General features: G+C 38.5%; 1 protein-coding gene across 3 annotated transcripts in view; it reads right to left on the reverse strand.

Moving 5' to 3' along the window:
• Positions 1-2,103: 2,103 nt before the first annotated feature.
• The window catches only part of ADK (adenosine kinase), a 287,218-nt gene continuing 269,465 nt past the window's right edge, over positions 2,104-19,856 (reverse strand). For all 3 annotated transcript variants that reach the window (XM_065842920.2, XM_071811816.1, XM_065842921.2), the window contains one exon: positions 2,104-3,249. In XM_065842920.2, coding sequence (XP_065698992.1) covers positions 3,125-3,249 — 125 coding nt within the window. In that variant the 3' untranslated portion in view covers positions 2,104-3,124. The remainder of the gene's footprint in view (positions 3,250-19,856) is intronic.

Consider the following 19,856-nt stretch of genomic DNA (forward strand, 5'->3'; position numbering starts at 1 on the left):
CGTTTTCCCACTCTTAATTCTTCTCAACTCTTCAGCATGTGGCTTTCTGCATATTGGGCCCATTTCCTTGTCTGTTCATCTCAGCAGCATTTCTACCTACTTATGTGGTACTAAACCAAGCCTAAAATGCACAATGCTGGGCTTTGGCTGAAGGTTAGTGGGAAATGCATTTCAAATATCTTTTTTCCTGAAAATATCCCAGGTAAGAACTCTGTGCTTGAATGATGGCTTAAGCTCAGTGACAGACTCACTTCACTTATCCCATCTGGGATTTGAGACAGTGGCACATGCCACTGGCAGACCACTCTTTTGATGATGTTTTCCAGGAAGCCCAGTTTTCTAACGTGCCTCTGTGTGGAATAAGCTGTTGGAGGACCAAAGAGAGAGGAAAAATATTTGTGAGAAAAAATATTAAAGATGGCACCATTATTCATTATATAGCTAAACCCCTCCTTCATTTGTGAGAAGCAGGAAAGAAACAGAGCTCCTGAAAAGAATCCAGAATGAAATCGTCAGGCAATTTGACAACACAAATTGGAATTATTTAGCATGATTTGGAAATAATTTTCTAAGCATCTATATATCACCCAAGAATATCCATTAACAGATATCAAAGAAGTAATGAATGGCTAAATAGAGCAGGTCAGACTCTGGTGCCCTTCCATGGCATGGGGAGTAGTTTATTCCTCAGCTGCTCTCACTGGCTTCAAATTATGCTTTGTAGCTGACACTCGGAGCCAAATGTCAGGAGCCCGAGCTCACCAAGCGCGTCAGTGGAAAGGCTCAGGACAGAACCTCTGACTTGACTCTCTTGCATCCTGAATTGAAAACAAGCAATAGCCTACAAGGATAAAGCCAGACCCCTTGCTATGTCACGACTACCTTCCTTTACATATCCTTCCCTCATTTACAGTAGTTACGCTCTCTTGTAGTTTCATCAGTATGATAAAGAATGTTTACATATTTATATTTTGTTTTAAATGGACCATTATTATCTGGCCAGGACATTGTGACAAAGTTGCTTTAAAAGGAATGGAAGGTGTCATGGATGCAGAGCAAAGGGAACAGCAAATTTAGCCACTAGACCATTGGGTTTTTCCTTAATGACAGCCAAATTCATGCAGTAAGTGTGGCATGGCATATGTTACCATACATTAAGAGCAGGGAATGCAAGACATCCTTTCTGGGCTTGTCAGCTTTTCTTGATTAAAATATAACACATAGATAAATCAAGTTAAAGAATTAAAAATTAACCATGCAATGTAAATAATAACATTCTTCTGATCAGCCTATAAAGCCTGAAGACCATGTGCACTGCAGCTTCTTTCAGTTTTGTTTGCAGTTTCATTTTCACTCCACTACATTCATTCCTCTTCCTCTCTCCTGTGCTAGAACATGAGAAATGTAAAGTCCAAAGCTCTTTTAAGAGTAGCACTATGGAGAAACCAGGCAAGTCTTATTTGCACAAAGCTGTTCAAGACTAGGTCCACAGACAGATAAGGACTGTCCATGCAGCCTTTTTCAGACAGAAACCGTGAGCCTAAGTCCTTGAAGAACAGACTGTACACAGTGACCTGTGTTTCCAACAATGCAGTTCCATGGCCCCATGAGGAATTTCAGAAGTAGCCGGTTTGAAGTTCCTTGAGGTACTTGCAGAGATCCCATCAGGTGATCTCTAAGACAACAGAACCTGTTGTCCAATGTGTCAGACTGGATACTGGGCCAAAAAAGGGAATCAGGATCATAGCCTTCATTTCTCTTCATGCTCCTTGCAATACACAAACTATAATAACAACATTCAGTCTCTATATGTCCCTTGTTCCATGCTATGCAGTAAAATGTGAAGTCTGCACTGACTTACTTAACATTCTTCTATGAAACGTAGCCATTAATTTTTCATCTCTCCTGAGGTACAAGAACTACGCTGACGTTCTTTCCCTTCCTTACTGCTGAGATCACCCTTGAACACCCACCTGGACACTGAAAGTCACATATAAAATGCTGAGATCATGCAGGTGCTGTGGGGTAAGCACCCATTTCCTGTTCCCATTCAGTATGATACGTGGAGGAAAGCCGGACACACACACCAATACAAACCAGGAGTAACTGTATGACATTTTTTTATTTATCAGTATCAAATTACATAGCAAAGTAATGAGTGCAGTGTCAAATCACCTCTTTGAATACTGTAAATACAAACAAAATCCACCATATTGCTTAAGTATCCAAAGTAAATTAAAAGTTTAAAAATGTGCGTTTCAGAGATTCCGTTTGGCATATCCTGTCAATATAGCCTGCATGAATATTTCTGTACCTCATTTTCACTATGTGTACCTTAATTAAATACAGCCTCTAGAAAGCTCACATGAAGGAGATAGGATCTATCTGTATGTTTATTTTCATCATCAACTCACACATCTGCCCTGAAATCACTGAAAGTACCTGTCTGCTACCTCACCTGGGCCTGTGAGTGCACACAGAGTGGCCAGACCCAAAGGTACTGGCATCAGTGCAAGACGACTGAATGCATGACATCAGCTTTGGATCAGGTCCTGAAGTTACTGACAAGATAGCTATTCACTTTGATGGAAACCGGGCTGGATCTGATGGCCAGACCTTGTACACTCAAATAGGTAAAGAAATTCTTGGGGCATTTATACCACTCATTATACTAGTGTGACTCCACTATATAGAAAGAACAATTCCTGGTTTATCACGTTAAATAACAAACAAAGTCAGGCCTGTTGATTTCACATGAGTAGGATTTGGCCACCGCTGGATACAAACCAGATAATTCAACAGAAACGCTTTAATGGTGTTAATCAGCAGTGTAATTTAGATGGGACTTCCTTATAAACTGTGTAAATAGAACAATTTTTCCTGATGGATGAGAGAATAAGCTTCACTTAGCACTGTTTCCAAAAGTTAAGACTGCTGAGACATTATAGTGGTATGAAAAGGAAAACACCATAGAAATTTATATTTTGCTTAGAATACAATGAACAGAAGTACAGAAGCGTTGATGCAGGTAATTGGAAAGGCAAGGAAAAGGAAGGAGGAAAAATGTAGACAGGAATCCCATGGCAACATGGGAGTTACTCTTGATCCCTCCAATTCACCAGTATCAGTGGAAGTCGGGCTTCTCTGGGAAGGTGCAACCCGAACGCTTGATGATTACGCTGGCTGCGTAATGTCCAGCTCGGATGCACTCGGTCACTGGCCGGTCATAGACGAGTTGTGAGAGAAAGCCTATGGAAGAAAGTGGGAGAAAAAGAGAAGGAAGAAAATGGTTAGATTAGTTTTTTGAGTGTATCAGTTTGTCACAGGGCAAAGCACTGAAATACTGGCCTGTGTGCACACGGGTAGCCTCGCCAGGTTAAATTTAGTATTGTGCTTGAGTGACCTGCTGAGCTGGAGTGCTGCTGCTGTTATTTCTACCTGAAGTCTCCAGCTGGTAGCTTCAAGTAAATTAAAGATTAACAAGACTGATCTTTATTAGCGCCGTCAAAATGATTTTACCAGAGTTCTTCCTCTTTTCCAGAGAGAACACCTGATTCCTCAAACACCATTTGAAAAACAAAGCAGCAGTTTTCCCTGCTGAAGAGAGCTCCTTCTGTTCATACTGGCTGCAGCCCCACACAACTGTCACTCCGCAAGCTTTTCTCAAAAAATGGGAAAGGCAAATAACAAATAAATGTTATCTGTATTCACAGTTACAGGCATTCAGAGTGAAAAGGAGGCTAGAAATTTTTACCTGATGAGGAAAGTTAGATGATATCTGTTGCCCTTGTTTATGGGAAATTTAACCTAGGACTTCAGGAACAGCGGGCACCTCTCAGCACATTCAGATACCAGCAAACCGCAGGGAGAGCCACACACCTCTCACGGTTGGGGCACTTGGTGAACTGCTTTAGCTAACAAAGCCCCAGGATGCACAGCTTAGAAAACCAGAAATCAGGGGGAGCTGAGTGTTTTTAAAAAAGAGCACCTCTTTAAATGAATATAAGCAGAGACTCCTAATAAGGAGATCACTCATAATACTTGGAAAAGTTAGGTACAAGTGGCACCAGAAATTTTATGGATTGAGTCCTTCATTTCTAAAACATTTTGTCTTGGCTGAATCTATTGTGATTGAAAGCATGACAGAACTTATGGCAGAGGTGAAATACGTATTTTATATTTGGAAAAGGTTTTCAAGATGCGAAAAGTAAACTTACTGTCTTACAATTTAAAACTCCACTCCGTCATTCTAGAGGCAATATTTTATTCACTTTTATCCTGTTTTTAATACATATCAGATGTATCTCTCTTCCTCATCCAATCACAGGAGGAAAGTGAGACTTGCCCAGGAAAATCAGAATTCTAGCAAGCTGAAACACGTTCTTTTAAAAGCTTTCATCCACCATTTGAAGTTCTTGTGTCATACTCTGACAGGCCTCAGGCCTTGACAGTATAAATCTAGCCTTGAATCCACATCTCTCATAAGTACTATGTAGCTCATAGGTACCAATTTCTGACATACTACAAATTTTGATTCAAAGTTGATGTTTTGCTAGTTTGCTTTCAAATACACTTCCTCTGTTCAGCTTGGTTACTATTGGAACAAAGATTCTACATTATATTTATCTCATTTAACCTGTGCTCCTTTCCCAAATATTTCCTTTTGTGGTACATTGGAGTGTATTTTTAGAAGATGATAAAAATATTTTATCGTAAGCAGTAATACCTGCTCCTTGAAGATTAAAAAATACGTAAAACATGAATAATGTTAGGTTAACAAAAGATAATACTGGTGAGCAGAAGACCCTGTTTTCATGGATTACAAAGATTCTTGGTTTCTCAGTCATGACTGATAGTGAAAAGGAGCTTGGTTGACATATAGTTTTCTCTAAACTGTCCTGAATAAGAGAAGAGTTTGAAACTACTAAATCTATGAATCAAATACTTTTCATTGGAACAAGGAGGCCATAGAAAGTAGGCATTTTAGTTGACAACTAGGAGAAAACTCCTATGTTTCTGCCATCAATTCTTTTCTAGAGAACCACATATTAGCTAGAATTTCACAGATATTGACTCACACTAGCTGGGAAAAAAATGAATGCTTCACCAACAAAGTTAAGTCCATATGCACAAGTGGTGAAAACAGGAGTTTCCAGTATACAAAAAGACGAGAATCTGAAGCAGGAAGAAATTGTGCTGTGAGTGCTATCACTGATGGCAGTCAGGGAATGACAGACAACACAACTGTGGCAGGATGGTCCAGCTGTAATAGTTGGGAAACAGTTGAGAAATTCAAACAGCATGCCTGGCAGAAATCAGACCATTTCTGAATAACGAGATGAAAATGGTCTGCTCTCCATTAAATTAACATGCATTCTTAGGAGAAACTTTCTTGGATATGTGGAGAATGTCAATCATGAAATTTAAACTGCCTGGGAGGCTGGAGCTTGCCAGTGTGCTTCTGGGTGGTTAAAACTTGAGAGCGAGTTGTAACCGTATGTAAAATGAGGCTGTTAAGACAGTCCATTTCTGACTCAGTAAGTATCAAAGATGCACTGGGCAGGCCTCCAAAGGCAAACACAAGGCTAAGTTTTGTGCAGAGCATGAATTCAGTGAGGAGTTTATACAAGAAAGAACAACTGTCCTCTATGTTTATGATCCGGGCATCAAACACATATGAAGACAAGAAAATCCAGGGAGCGAAGGACCGTAAAACATGAATTATTTTTCAATACCAACTAGACTGAGACTGTCATCACCTCCCAGGCTCACTGTAGTTTCAAGCTAGTGTGTATTTTTTTGTCTTCAGTGAAGCTACTTCTTATTTATTCTGACCTAAGTGAAAGCAGAATCAGAAATAAAAACATTGTGTTCTAATTGGGGATAGAAGTGAGAGATCTCTGTGATTTCAGTGTGGCGGAGAAATGACATGAAGTACAGCTGTCATATATGAGATATGTAGAAACTGCAGTGGGGAGTTTGCCCTCAAACCGTTCTCTTGTCTGTTGAGTTTCTCTTAAACATGAGTATGTGTTTCATAGATGTGCTATGTGTTTCATAGATGAAATAGAAATGTATGCGTTTCACAGATGAAATAAAAGTAGCAGTACCTGACACAATATCCCTTCAAATGACAATACAAACACACATATCACAAACACAGAACTACATCACATACTAATATTAGACAGTTGGCAAAGCAGACCCCAAGGGAACACCAGAAAGCACTGTTGTTTGAGCAGAGAAACAAAGAGCTCTATCAGGTTGGCTGCCTTAGCTGCAGAATGTTCTTTTTAGTTAACGCAGTAAAAATCAGCATGGTCAGAATATAATTCAGAGATGACCTCCTCCAGTGTATAAGGTACTGTGATGCAAACCCCACCAGCTGAAGAACTTACTGTTCCATCTGTTTTTCACCATCCTTCTTTGCTGCTTGTATAACCTGATACTCTGTCGACATGAGCCAGATTAGTTTAAACAGTAAGCTGTAGAATAGTAGATCTTTGCTAACCCAGCTGATTTAAACTGAAATGGGTTAGGGAGTACTCAAACAGCTCTGCCAGCGAGCAGGGCAGTGGAGGGAAGATGATGAGCAGTTGAAGACTGTAATCTCTTTAAGGTGCCATGACTGAAAATGCAAGAAGATAAGTGAACATGGCTTCAGACTTCACACTCCTCCTACAGTTTCACAGACTGAAAGAGCAGGATTGAACTCTGATCCTGTATCATGGTCCTGGGATCACAGAACTAGATCATCCCAGCACATACTAAAGTAGCTCAGCAACTATTTTAACTTCTGCAATGGCCTGAACTAGTTCCTGGCTATCACTAGAATAGAGCACAGAAAGCGGTAGCATATTTTGGCTACGAAAGACAACTTCACTTCAAATATTTTAAAAAAACAACTTCAGGCAATATTGTCTACCATCTACTAAATCACCTATTCTGCACCAGCATTTCTACTGTGCTGAAGCTGTGGATGGTGTTACAGGCATTATGTACAACTCCCTTCATACTACAACACTGAGGCAAGGACCAAACTCAAGGCTTTCCCCACTTGTCTGCCTCCTGCCCTGACATCCAAAGTGTTTATCATTTATGGAGTAAGAGAAATAGAAGTTGCAGGATGACTAATAGCCACCTTGCTGTAATTAGCCATCTCGGTGAGCTTGCAGAGTAGACTGGGACGTCTTTTGTCCCTCACAGGCATGGACAATCAAGTAACTGCCTCATACCTAGTGATAGGAACTTATCTGGAACTGTGTCCAGCTGAAAGCAAAGATAACTTTGCTTCAAAAGCTGCTTTAAACCTTAAAGTGGTACAAAATGTATTTGCATTCCCAGATGATAGATTATAAGTGATTATAACACACCAATAGCTATTTTTGGCCCATAATTATTTCTTTTCTGCTCAACTGAGAGAAGCATCTCTGAAATCACTTTGCTGAATAAAATTGTGCCTGAAATAATTGAGAGTTACTCTTTATTCTCTCCAGCTTCCTTACTACATAAGCTTGAAGACAATGCTTATAATTGTTAGGTCTGCAAACAGAATGAGGGACAGAAAAGTCAAGTTGCTTTCTTCCTTTTTGTGCTCACCACCAAATGAAAAGTTCTGTAAGCCAAGTGCTGTAAGTGGTGCTTGAGCCTCAAAATCCACACCCAAACCAAGGCCCTCACTGAAACCTGCTCAAATCTCTTTGGGGATGTCAATACTTAAGTCTGAAAAGACACAGCAAGACAGTCCGCTGACTGACACAAAAGGTGTTGTCTTTACTTTGGTACTTGTAAGAGTTGAGTAGCACTTAAAAATCATTAAAGGAGAACCAGGTTCATTTTCTTGTGGCCAGCAAAACAGACATTTCAGAGGCAACTTCACAGAAATGAATGATTTATTTGAAAGTTTTGTTTCCAGATAATCAGTGGTAATTCTAAATGAACACCTAGTGCTAGTGCATTTGGACAGGAATGTGGGAGCACAATAGTGGAGATTTTAAAACAGTTCTGGTCTGCTTCAGTAGTGGTTTAACAACACTTAAAAACAGCTCATATTGAAGCCAAATGTTTCTTTACAAATTGTACACTTGACAATTAATTTTAATGACTGTTAATTACTAATGCTGGCTGGAAATCCATTTATAGCCTCCGACACCCAGCTCTCCCACTACTTGTCTTTCTGCAGTTTCTCTCACGCTTCCAAACTTTATAAAACGTCCAAGGCAAAATTAACATATTTTTTTAAACACATGAGAGAAAAGCAGAAAACAAGCAATTATCAAATGCAGTAATTATAAACAATTACAAGCTGACCCTGAGTCAGAGCCCCTCAAACCCTTTTTGCTATGTGATGTTCTCAGACAATCCTCCTCTTTCAGCTGAACCCTGGAACACCCAATATAGTCCATGCTAGCCAGGCCATTCACCAGCAAAATCACCTGAGCCACAGAAAAGACCATGAATAGCTGAGCTGCCTCCTCTCTTTTGTATTTAAAGTTTCTACAGCTTAAATTGTGAACTGCCTTTTAAAAAATGGTGTTATTCCACCATTGCAAGCATCTTCTCACACTCTCATTCGCATACAGTTTCTTTCACAATTGCTCAAACGCTCAGCTATTTTTATGTGCTCCACAAGCTTTCCAGGCCAGCAATGTGGGAAGATGCAGTTTTCAAGAAACATCACCCTAGCAATTTAAAGCCTTGTAGCTGATATGACTGAGGCTTTTTTGGATGTCTTTTAGTGCTGTTGGAGTGGGCTAATGCAGTAGCATGAGTCTGGTCAGCTGTAATCAGGTGGTTAGCAATGCTGGTGCCAAGAGCCAACCAGCCAACCGAGGTTTTGTAAAAGATATTGGCATAGATGATTCTGCAATATAGTCACTGAACGGCCGTACGTCAACATGCTGAGGTTTCTCGTTTTTTAATTTTGTGGCAGATGGTGGATATTTCAGCCAAGAACTGTGGTAAGCCAGAGGCCCTGCCCATTGCTATCAAACTGAATGCTGGCTATTCTAAATGGAAACGTTTTTGATTAAGGGTGGGATTTGGCTTCTGTTTTCATGTATTTTGGCACTGTGGACTGACACATTAGACTTACAATATATAAGACAAATAACATGCAAGCATCTTCAAATACACTATAATTTCAACCTTCACGCACCTCAGCACTTTCCCAAAATATAGTGCAAGAATTATTCCACACATGCACGTATCTGTTATTAACTACAAACGTATATGTGTACAAACAAGTGTCTTTCCCCCTCTTAAAATGAAATGGCTCTGTGCTTCTACTGAGCAGTAGTGCCAGGCTAATTACAAGTGAGAGAAAAAAGGTTACCAACCCTTTCAGAAAAATGGTCATTTAAGATGTATATCTAACAAGTGGTAACCTTGAAATCTCACTTTTAGTGAAAAGAAACTTATAAAATCCTTCCTGACTATACCACTGGAGAAAGTTTTATTAAAAACTAATTAAACTACAAAAATCCCAAGTGGTTAACTGATTTTAGGGGCTAAATTTCTGGCAATTCTAATTATCCCCTTGTGGCTTCACTTAGTGTTTCACAACCATGACAGATGACAATGAAAAACTGCAGTTAAATTCATCCTCCCTGACACCATGCTAAGCACTAGCTTCTCCCTTTCCAAGTAAAATCAATACTATGTTTGAGTAAACACGTTTACAGCTTTATTAGGATGTCTCGCTTGTTCTGTAACAGCTACTTGAAGCTGTGGTAACAAATCGACTCAACTCAGTTAAACCTAGAGAGCTGAGTAAGAGGCTCATCGATAAGGCTGTTATAAAAATAAACTGCAGGAGATCAGAAAGATGGAACAAACAGACTGGTAAATGTCAATATTTTTACTTCCAGAGAATGACAAAACCATGAGATCACGAATAAAATGTTTCAGAAGTCTATATTTACTTGATTTATAAAATGGTCACATGCTAAATGCTTTTTACTGTCCATGTACAACTCCCTTACACAAAATTCTTACTTTCTAATCACCAAAATGAATAATCAACCAAGCACGTTTTCAAGAAAAGCAGTTAGTATTGGTATTGCTGTCCCCAACCTTCTTTCTTTATAAGTATAGACACACTTTGAATGCGTTGAATTTCTGTAAGGATCACCCAGATGGGTATACATTTTCCTTAGTCTGAGGTTATACAGTCATTTATGGACACACGCAAATAACACAACTTTGCATTTACCAGACAACTATGAATAAATGAAGGAATGTTTTCAGGAATGGAGAGGAGGTGTTGAATACACAAAGCAAAAAACAGTTCAGACCCTAATGTTTTAAACAATTACATGTAGAAAATGTTAATGTAAGATTCCTGCAAAAAAAGCTGAAATAAAACTCCACTATATTCCCTGTTATTCCATTGGCAATCAGTTACTCAAGGCTGCATAATATTATTGCAGTGTATATATGATTACCAGTGTTTAGAACTATTGAATAAGGTGTCATCCTTCCCAAGGTCTGTATAGATGCTTGGGCCCATCAGAGACTCTCTCTAAGGAAAATTGTTTCTTTGACACCTCTATGCAAGTAGGAACGGTGGTTGTAACTCTGTAGTGGTTTGGTCCTAAAGGCTGTGTAATGGGTGGAGAAAATTTAGATCCTGATTTGAAGTCTACTGAGATTGAAGGAGTTTTCCCATCACTGGCCTATGCCTTGACTGACTACTGGCCACCAGTTGAGGAGGAACAGCTCAAATCTGGAAGAGAGAGGCTCAAGTGTTTTATACTGTGACACCCTGCACATTAATCATCCTCAGTGGACTCTATATCACCTCTATGAAACTCACCAGTGCACCTTGTTGTCCAAGAAAATAATAATTTCAGTTTACAATATGCTCCAAGAAAGATGTGATGGAGGAAACTGATAAAAAAAGCTATAACTCCTGATGGTTTCATCCTATTTTTAGTTTTTAAGTCCACGAGATGAACCTTGGGAAATTGCCTTTTGGATCAAAATCTGGTGGCTTTGGGCTCATTTCCAACAGCCAGGATCAGGAAAACATTTGATTGAAAAAAACCCAAAACACAGAAACCACAACAAACCAACCCTCCAAGCTTACAACAGATATTCAAGGCGCTATATGCCAAACCAAATACAGATATTTTCATTGGAAGCATCTTCTCTATCTGATAAAACTACTTTCCAGGATGATATATCTCTTTGTTTTTCCTAAAATAATTTCCTAGGAAGTTTCCTAGAAGTGTTCTTCAAAAGCTAAGATTCTCCTTAGCTATTTTTGAGACAGCAGAAAGAAATAAGCTTTCTTCTATTAGTACCTGAGGAAATTTTCTGAGCCTCAAAACATACCTGTTATATTGACATTAAATGATACAGATTACTACACCTACTGCAGGGGATAAGAAGAACAGAATTTCGCTAATTTAATGTAGAAATAATGAAGTTCTAAGCATAACAAATAGAATACTATATACTATCTTCTATCCAGTTTTTAACATATATTCAAGTACAAAAAGGGCTATGTAAATGTAACTTCATAGTTGAGATTCACATGCACAAAAACTAGGAGATTTGAAGTTGTGCTTGCAGAGCGACCATCTCTCAGTAAGGTTTTCTTTGCAGGTATGCTTCACCACAATCGAGCCACCAGTACATAAAGACAAACAAAAAGCAACACCCAGAGCAGTGGGAATACAGTAGCTAGACAGCCTATGAACCTCTTGGCTTCTGTGCGCTGAAATAGCCTACCCTAGCATTATATTCATAATGCTTCTACTTGATTACAGTGGCATTTAATACCTTTTGCCTCTTTAAATTTCTGGTATGGTCCTGGATTGACACTAACCATTTACTGATCACCAGTAACAGTAATGTCCCACTAAGCAGAGTCGGAGATCAGTGTGAAACAAACCTACAAACACTACTACTATCACTGCTTAAAACTGCGGTCATGTTTTCTCTTTTATTTTTTTTTTTATTGCAACCTAGCCATCTTACCACTTCACATATGAGCCCATTTCAGTGTGCGGGAAGCAAACAAATGATGGGAGATGTTACCATCCTATTATCAAATAGAGCCAGTTGTGAGTGAGGATCTTGCGAGCAAATCCCACAGCCTAGAAATACCTTTATGGTCAGTGTGTCAATCCCCGTAGCACCACACCAAGTCATATTAGACGTGAAATAGATAACATATTTCAATGTGTTTTTCTATTTCATTCTGTGTTGTTGTATCTCCTGTGAATATAGCATCAGCTTAATCTGACACATCGTTCCTTAGGGGACTATATCCTGCCCTGATTCTCAGGGGAATGTTCTTGATGATCCAATATGACTAGTGCTTCTGTCTCTACTCAGAATACATTAAAATAACACAAAAATATTACCCATAGTCTGCAAGCAAGGTAATAATAACTCATTAAAGTAATTTCTAACCTTCCACATGAACATTTTCTTCATCATTACATGATTTTCTAACACATGACACATTAACATGAAATGAAATGTTATGAGGATAGGGATAGTAGGCATGACAAAGTATTTTAAATGGTGATGATTTGCTTTGAGGCGTTAAGTCAATTTGTAATTGTCCTATAGCTATTACAGGAAAAATTGGAACTTTAAAATTGGTTTTGAAAATCTATTTTTAACACAGTAGGTTTGTTTTTTAAAATGTACACAACCTATTCAATGTTTATTTCTCACAAAACCTGTCCAGAATGTCAGTGAATTTATGGTGAAGTAAATTAGGCCTTTTAAAACTCAATTTTGCAAAATATTAATCCTCTTGCTGTGTACTGAGGCTTCCTTAACACTGATGGTGTCGCTGACAGTAAGAGACACAGCAGTCAGAAGGATCAGGTCCTGCTTCAGTCTAATTGGAAAATTCTGAGGGTTTTGAATTTCATACACTGATCCTTTTAAATGGATCTCTCTCTTCTACATGTTATTTAAAAAATGATAGCAAGTATAGTAATTTTTTGCTGTGCATTAATTCTACTATGTATTTTTCTAGATTGCCTTTAAATCGTATAGGTGAAAATGTGAATTACCATATTTAAGTTACTATATTTTGATTAAAAAAATACATATGTAATTACATATGTAATAAAATTAAGATAAACAGTTAGAAATCAAGAGAAGGGAAACAATTAAAACAAAACAATTAAACCAGATTGGATCACATTTAAATGATACTTGGACAACACTTGCTACCAGTTTTAAGTATCATGCCAGCACAGAAGAGTGTATTAGTTCCAAAGAAATAATTTTGAATGGAAATTGGTAAAAAGTGAAGCAGGGAATTAAAAAGTAAACACTAATATTCCATGTTTTTCCTGAGTGACATCTATTTTTATGTTTTTGTTTAAGTAGCTGCAATTCAAACAGTGACAGATTTCTAAATTGTGCCAGTATTAATGCTGGAATCACTAATGACTGGCTACACTATTGATCAGAATAATGAAGTGCCTCTAGCTGAGACTGAGAAAAATCAACTAGGAACATATAATCTGGTAATTTTCTAGTTTCTAGAAGGTCAGTTACACAGATAACGTGGCCATCTAATAGCCTAGGTTTAGATGTGATGTTTATCTGAGAGTTAAGAATGCCATCGGAGCACATTGGCGGTAAGTCATGGACATGTTGACAAGTTATCCCCTAGCAAGCAGAGATTGATGCCCTGTCTGCGGCTCAGCTATTATACTCCTGTATGCTGTTTATAAAACAGGAGTATTAAAGATAGGCAAAACGGGCTGTCAGTCAAAACGCTGATGACATTAAGAAGGTATTTTCATTTCAAAGCTTCATATCTCATCAGCCATGATCTCAGTAACAACAGGATTGCTCAGAGGCAATTAGCCACCCATGTTCTATAAATGAAGACTAAGAGAGTGCTGATTTCTGTTACAACATTTATCTTTACTTCAAAGCAAAGACAGAACAATTCCAAGTAGTATCTCCTTGTTTCTTCACTCGTGAAGATGAATTTTTTCGCAAAAATCAGCCGTAATAAGTTACATGCACATACATTGTTAGTCAATATCGCCAAAAAAATACCCCTCACTCCCAGCTGGTGAACAAAATTGTATCTCAGAGCTCCGGCATGATCAGAAGGCAGTACTTCACAGCAGTGATACTTTATCCAGTGTCTTTTTCTCAGTCAAATGTGACTAAAAAATGATGGCAACTTCCCAAGGTATCTTAAACAAGTATAAAAACCTGATACAAATTAAAGACAACTGTAAGTGGATTAAGTAGCTTCTGGTACCACAATCCTGCTGTTCAGTAAAGAACTGTTCCTAGTTCCTTGAATTTTTATTTCAATAAATCTGGAATGTTTTGGACGTGGTGAGCACGGAGGGAGGGCAGCTCTTACAGCACAGATTCATACAGAGATGAAAATACAACAAATAAGAGGAATATTTAATTCCTCTGCAATGTTTTTAGTGAAAATAGATTATTCGACAATCTTGAAAAGGCTTACAAATCCACTAAGGAACTTTTTTTTTAATTATAGTCACAAGCTTACTCATAATTTAGTATTCTGACAAATCACCTGTCTCTGCTGAAGGCATTATCAGACCTTTTGGGCATGTTTAGCACTCCTGGTATAGCCATATAGGAACTATCCATAAGCACTTATTTCTCACATGTGCACATACCTCCACCCATGCAATTCCTTCACGTGAAATAGATAAGGCACTTATTGAACAAAGTCATGAATATGGTCTGTCCTCGCCCTATATCAGATTTATTGTGAGAAGATGGAATTCCCATTGTATAAGCTTCATTTTTTCAGTTCAGTCAGTTTCTACTCTTTAGCTACCAAGACTGCCCTCTGAAGATGAGTGAGGCTAGATGTTCAGAAAAGCAGGAAATGGCACATGGGAACCTAATTCCTATAGGATTAGAACTCACAGGACCACAGCACAATTAAAGTTGGAAGGGACCTCTAGACGTCCCTTGCTCCAGCCCCTGGCTTAAAGTAGGGCCAACTCAGGTCATGTTAAATCACACCTTGATTATTTAAAGATTCTTGGATTCCTTCTATAAATGTGGGTTCTGCAGATAAACAGCATAAAAATTACGGTACTGGATTAAATTCTGTTTCCATTTTTATCAACAGTATATTTGTTTAAATCCACCGGCTTCAATCAAGGTATTCCAAATTCATAGCAGTGTGTCTGGAAAACAGAATCAGACCTTTTTTAAAAAACAGTTTCTGAGTCAAACTTGTAATAGTGAAGGAGCACATTTCTTGTGCTGTGTTTTTATAAACATACACATATGTACATGTATAATATATTCAAATAAAGTTTCACATTAAAGGATAATATTTTAACATTTTGATAATGTAGAAGTATACCAAATACTACTTAATTCTGAAATCAAAGCTGGATGTCACTCTACAGAAAATCATTTGTATTTACCTCCTGAGAAGAGGCTAAAATTTGAACAATGTGATGACCTTCAGGCAAACTCTTCGGAGTCAAAGGTGTTCATCTAATTTGTAGAGTCATTTAGATTAAGATGTAAAATGATGTTTAGAATTAACCTCTATATTAAAGATGAGTGAATGGCCTTATTGAGCCAGTTTGGATAAGGATGCCATGAGGCACGCTCACACAAGGACACATATAAAAGATGACAACTGCTCTTTTGTTGCTTTCCCTATCTTCAATCAGAATAGTTCTCTGATAGCTGAGACAGTAGCTGGCCATCTCATAAGATTCACGCTGGGTTTCATGAGAGAGAGAGAGAGAGAAAGAGAACTGCTTATTCTGTAAGCATGTGCACCAAAAAAATTCCGAATGTAGCTTTCAAACTACAGCCAGCAGCTTTATGAGATTCTTTGGTACATGAAAGCTGCCAATGGGATTTTAAAATTGACAGGTGGTTTGAGCCACTGACCTCAACTTTGACACTGACAGAGGCAAATTGCTATGAGCTCGTATCTGGCACCATACAATGCTTAATGAAGAGCTCCTTCTATCCTGGGATTTATTTTCCTTGAGAAAGGTATAACATCTTTATGGCATGGTGTTAAGTAATATACACTTGCTGTGATCATTCTGTCACTGCTTCATCACGCTACTTTAAAATGATTTGTGGTTTCATTTCATACTCTAGTACTTTTCATGCAGTATATGACTAAATCATAGCAGATTACCAAGTCAATATATTTATATTGACAGATCCTGAACAAACATTGATTTCACACCTTCTCTTGTTCATTTACTATGAACTCTCTACCTAGTTCCACTGTGTAGACAGATTCTAGGGGAGAGATTTGCAGGGAACAATGGCAGTAATTATCAGAAAAGATGCTTATTGTTTTCATTAGTTACAATGGCAATGACAAAGCAGAATCCAAACAGACAGCAGACCTACTCTAGCTAAAAAGAGCAGGATGAAAAAAAAAAGAGCAGGAGGAAGAAAAGCACAAGAAGGTGAAATTGTCTGTATTTCAAACTGTTTATTGCCATTAAATATGCTTTGATTATCATTATTGCAAAGGTTCAAACTGGGGCTGACTAGTAATAAATAAATGTTAATTTAACGAGTAATAGAATGTTGCCCGAACTCTACAAATGAAGGCTATAATTCCGCTAAGAGGGCTCTTGTGACATAAGTCATGTCAGCAAAGCTCAAGTGATTTGTCAATGTCATCAGAACCCAGAGGTGGAATTGCAACTTTAATTTATGGGTGTTTCAGGGATTTATAACCCAAAATCTGTGGTACCCAGAAATCCACAAAAGGTGTTGAGATGCTACAATGTAAATCCTTATTGCTTAAACTTCTAAAAGGTAGCACTGTTGCTGGAAAGCAATAAAGGCAGAACTCTGTTTGTATAGTTTAGAGAAGTGTTTTTAGCATAAAGATACCTGCAGCAGTTTTAAAACCCAGTTTCTCACTCATGCATTGCACCAGCCTGAGTGGCAGATGACTTGATGCCTGCAGTAAGAGATATTCCTGGTGCCAACTTAATAAAAACACATTTCAACTGAAGAATGCAGTTCATTTCTTGTTGCTAGCTGTTGGAGTGAGCTAGTTTTCCTTGGAGGCCACCGGCTTCGTGTTCAGAAACACTGAACTCATGAATCAACTCACAGAGTTACAAGTGCCCAGAAACTTTGTGTCTTAAAACTTTTTCATGACTTCAAGGTTTCAAAACCTTCAGTAGTTAGATAGGTTCTAGTAAAAAAAACCCAAAAAACCAACCAACCAAAAAAAACACCCACCCCCCCCCCCCCCCGCCCCGAGTTCTTATTTCCCACTTGCACACAGAGAAACACATGAGGAGTGATCTGCCAAGTTGGCAAAACTATCGAGAAGGAATTTGCTTACAATCTGTGAGTTATACCTCTGGAAGAGAGTGCCTCTGTGAAAGACCTTTCAAAATATGATCAAGTTTAACAAACCTGACCTCCTAATATAAAATAAATCCTGTTTGATGCGGTTAGTTCTCATCATATCCCACATTCCCTTCTCAGCCAAGACTTTTGCTCCAACAAAACCACTGTTTGGTCATGTTAATATACCAGTCCCAGCGAAGCACGGGAAGCTTTGCCGTGGGACTCTGGTTCTCTGCTGTTTGAATAAAGGAACTACATTTACAGGAGACTATATTATAATGCTGAGTGAATTTTTGAGTTAAGGGATGTATTTTGAAACATTTTCCTACCAGGACACTAAAATCAAAATATTATATGTACCGTTGCCTAGGTAGTAACAACTCAATGAAACTCAATAGATGAAAGAAGCTAGAAGAACACTGAAGAGAAGATAACCTTCCCATTATGAAAAAGTCTGTCAGGACAATAACACTGCATCTGGCTCAATACTAGAGTCAACAGAAGATAACGTATGTTGAACAGTATTACCAACATTACTGGGTAGGGCTTTCAGCTAAGGAGACAATAAAGAACTTTTCCTGTTGCAAATACGTACTTTGAAAACACATGAAAAGTGTGATATAGATAAAATACAGACATTTCCCCCAAATGAAACACAGACCAAATCAAAGCCTACTCAGTCCAGTATCTTATTTCCTACATATGGGAAGGAAAATGAAATGACTCCATGAAGAAGGAGACCACAGTATATATGAGTAGAATCAGCTGTGTATCTAGACTGTTATGACTCCCAAATCTCCCATCTGGACCAAATGCAGGAAAATCTGTTCTCTGGGGAGAATAAACGACCAATTTGTTATTTATGGAGTGACAGAGAAAAACTAAGATATATCAGAACCTAATGGAAGAATTACGGATATTCTAAAGCTCATGTTGCTTTGTGAGTCAGCAGAGAGAAACATGGTGCAACAAGAACCTGAGCTCACAGACCGACACTCAGGTAAGTGTCCAACCACAATGAGATTTCACAGAGATTTACAACTGCTGAGCCAACTTCCATTAGAGAGGGAAAACCAGCTGTGGTCCTTCCCTTCCCTGGCACTGGAGAACTCTCCAATGCCATGCTGCCACCAGACTGCATTGCACTTGTGCTCCGTACAAAAAGCATCTGATGCCTCAGTGCTATTAGTGGGGGAACTAAGGAAAATAATATATGTCCATAAATAATAACAAAGGACTTTTCTTAAGATTACCCCAAATACACTTAAGTTTGCCATATCCAGACACGTTATCTCAACAGACTTAGAATGACAAAGTGGAACTTGTCTTTTGGAAGACCTATTTTCTTTTCTTCCTTTCCAATGGAGTTTAGAATTTTCCACATCATTTTCCCCCTTGGAGAAAGGAACCTCACAACTGATCCAAGACCAGCCTGACAGGATGTGCTTGAATTCCTTATACTGCTAGTGGAAGGCAGCAGTTTGGAACAGAGTCTAATGTGGTTTATATCAGCCTGTCCATTCAGGATGTTCTGAATAATTACTAAAGTCAATGTTTTAGCCCTTCTACAGAAAAACAGCAGCTGTGGCAGTACCACAGAAAAGGATATAATTTAAAGAGGAAGGGTTATGAGTGACCAGGCAGTTCTTAAAGCCTGATTATTCAGTTGCAATACTCTTCCAGCAGCTAAACTAGGAAAGAACAAAGGCATTATTACTAAAAAAAAAAAAAAAAAAAAAAAAGGAAGAAGAAAGTCCTGATTTCAAAATGCCTAAAATCTGAAGAATGCAGAATAAGCACAACCTGAGATAAACATGGCTATCCCGGTTTTGTCTAGGATAGAGTTAATTTTCTTCCTAGTAACTGGTATAGTGCTGTGTTTTGGATTTAGTATGAGAAGAATGCTGATAACACATCAATGTTTTAGTTGTTGCTAAGCAGTGGTGGACTTTTCAGCTTCTCATACTGGTTTGCCAACGAGAGGCTGAGAGGAGACAGCCATGATAGCTGATCCCAACTGATCAAAGCAATATGCCATGCCATTTGATGTCATGCTCGGTATATAAGCTGGCAGAAGAAGGAGGAAGGGGAGGACACTTGGAGTGATGGTGTTTGACTTCCCAAGCAACCGTGACTTTCCTGAAGATGGCTGAACACCTGTTTCCCAATAGGAAGCAGTGAATGAATTCCTTGTTTTCCTTTGCTCGTGTTTGCGGCTTTTGCTTTACATATTAAAATGCTCCATCTCAACCCATGAGTTTTCTCACTTTTACCCTTCCCATTCTCTTCCCCATCCCACCAGGGAGGAATGAACAAGCGGCTGTGTGGGGCTTAGTTGCCACCTGGGGTTAAACCATGACAAAGGCAGACACATAAAAAGCTGCTTCCGGCTGAGGCAAAGCTTGGTTGATGTCTACCATATTGCTCACCTGGGCCATACCCAGTATTCAGGATCTGTAAACAAAATAAGCAAGATATTTTCTCTTTTTTTTTTTTGTTTGTTTTTTTCC

Source organism: Patagioenas fasciata, chromosome 8 (assembly GCF_037038585.1).
Source record: "Patagioenas fasciata isolate bPatFas1 chromosome 8, bPatFas1.hap1, whole genome shotgun sequence".
Lineage (NCBI taxonomy): Eukaryota > Metazoa > Chordata > Aves > Columbiformes > Columbidae > Patagioenas > Patagioenas fasciata.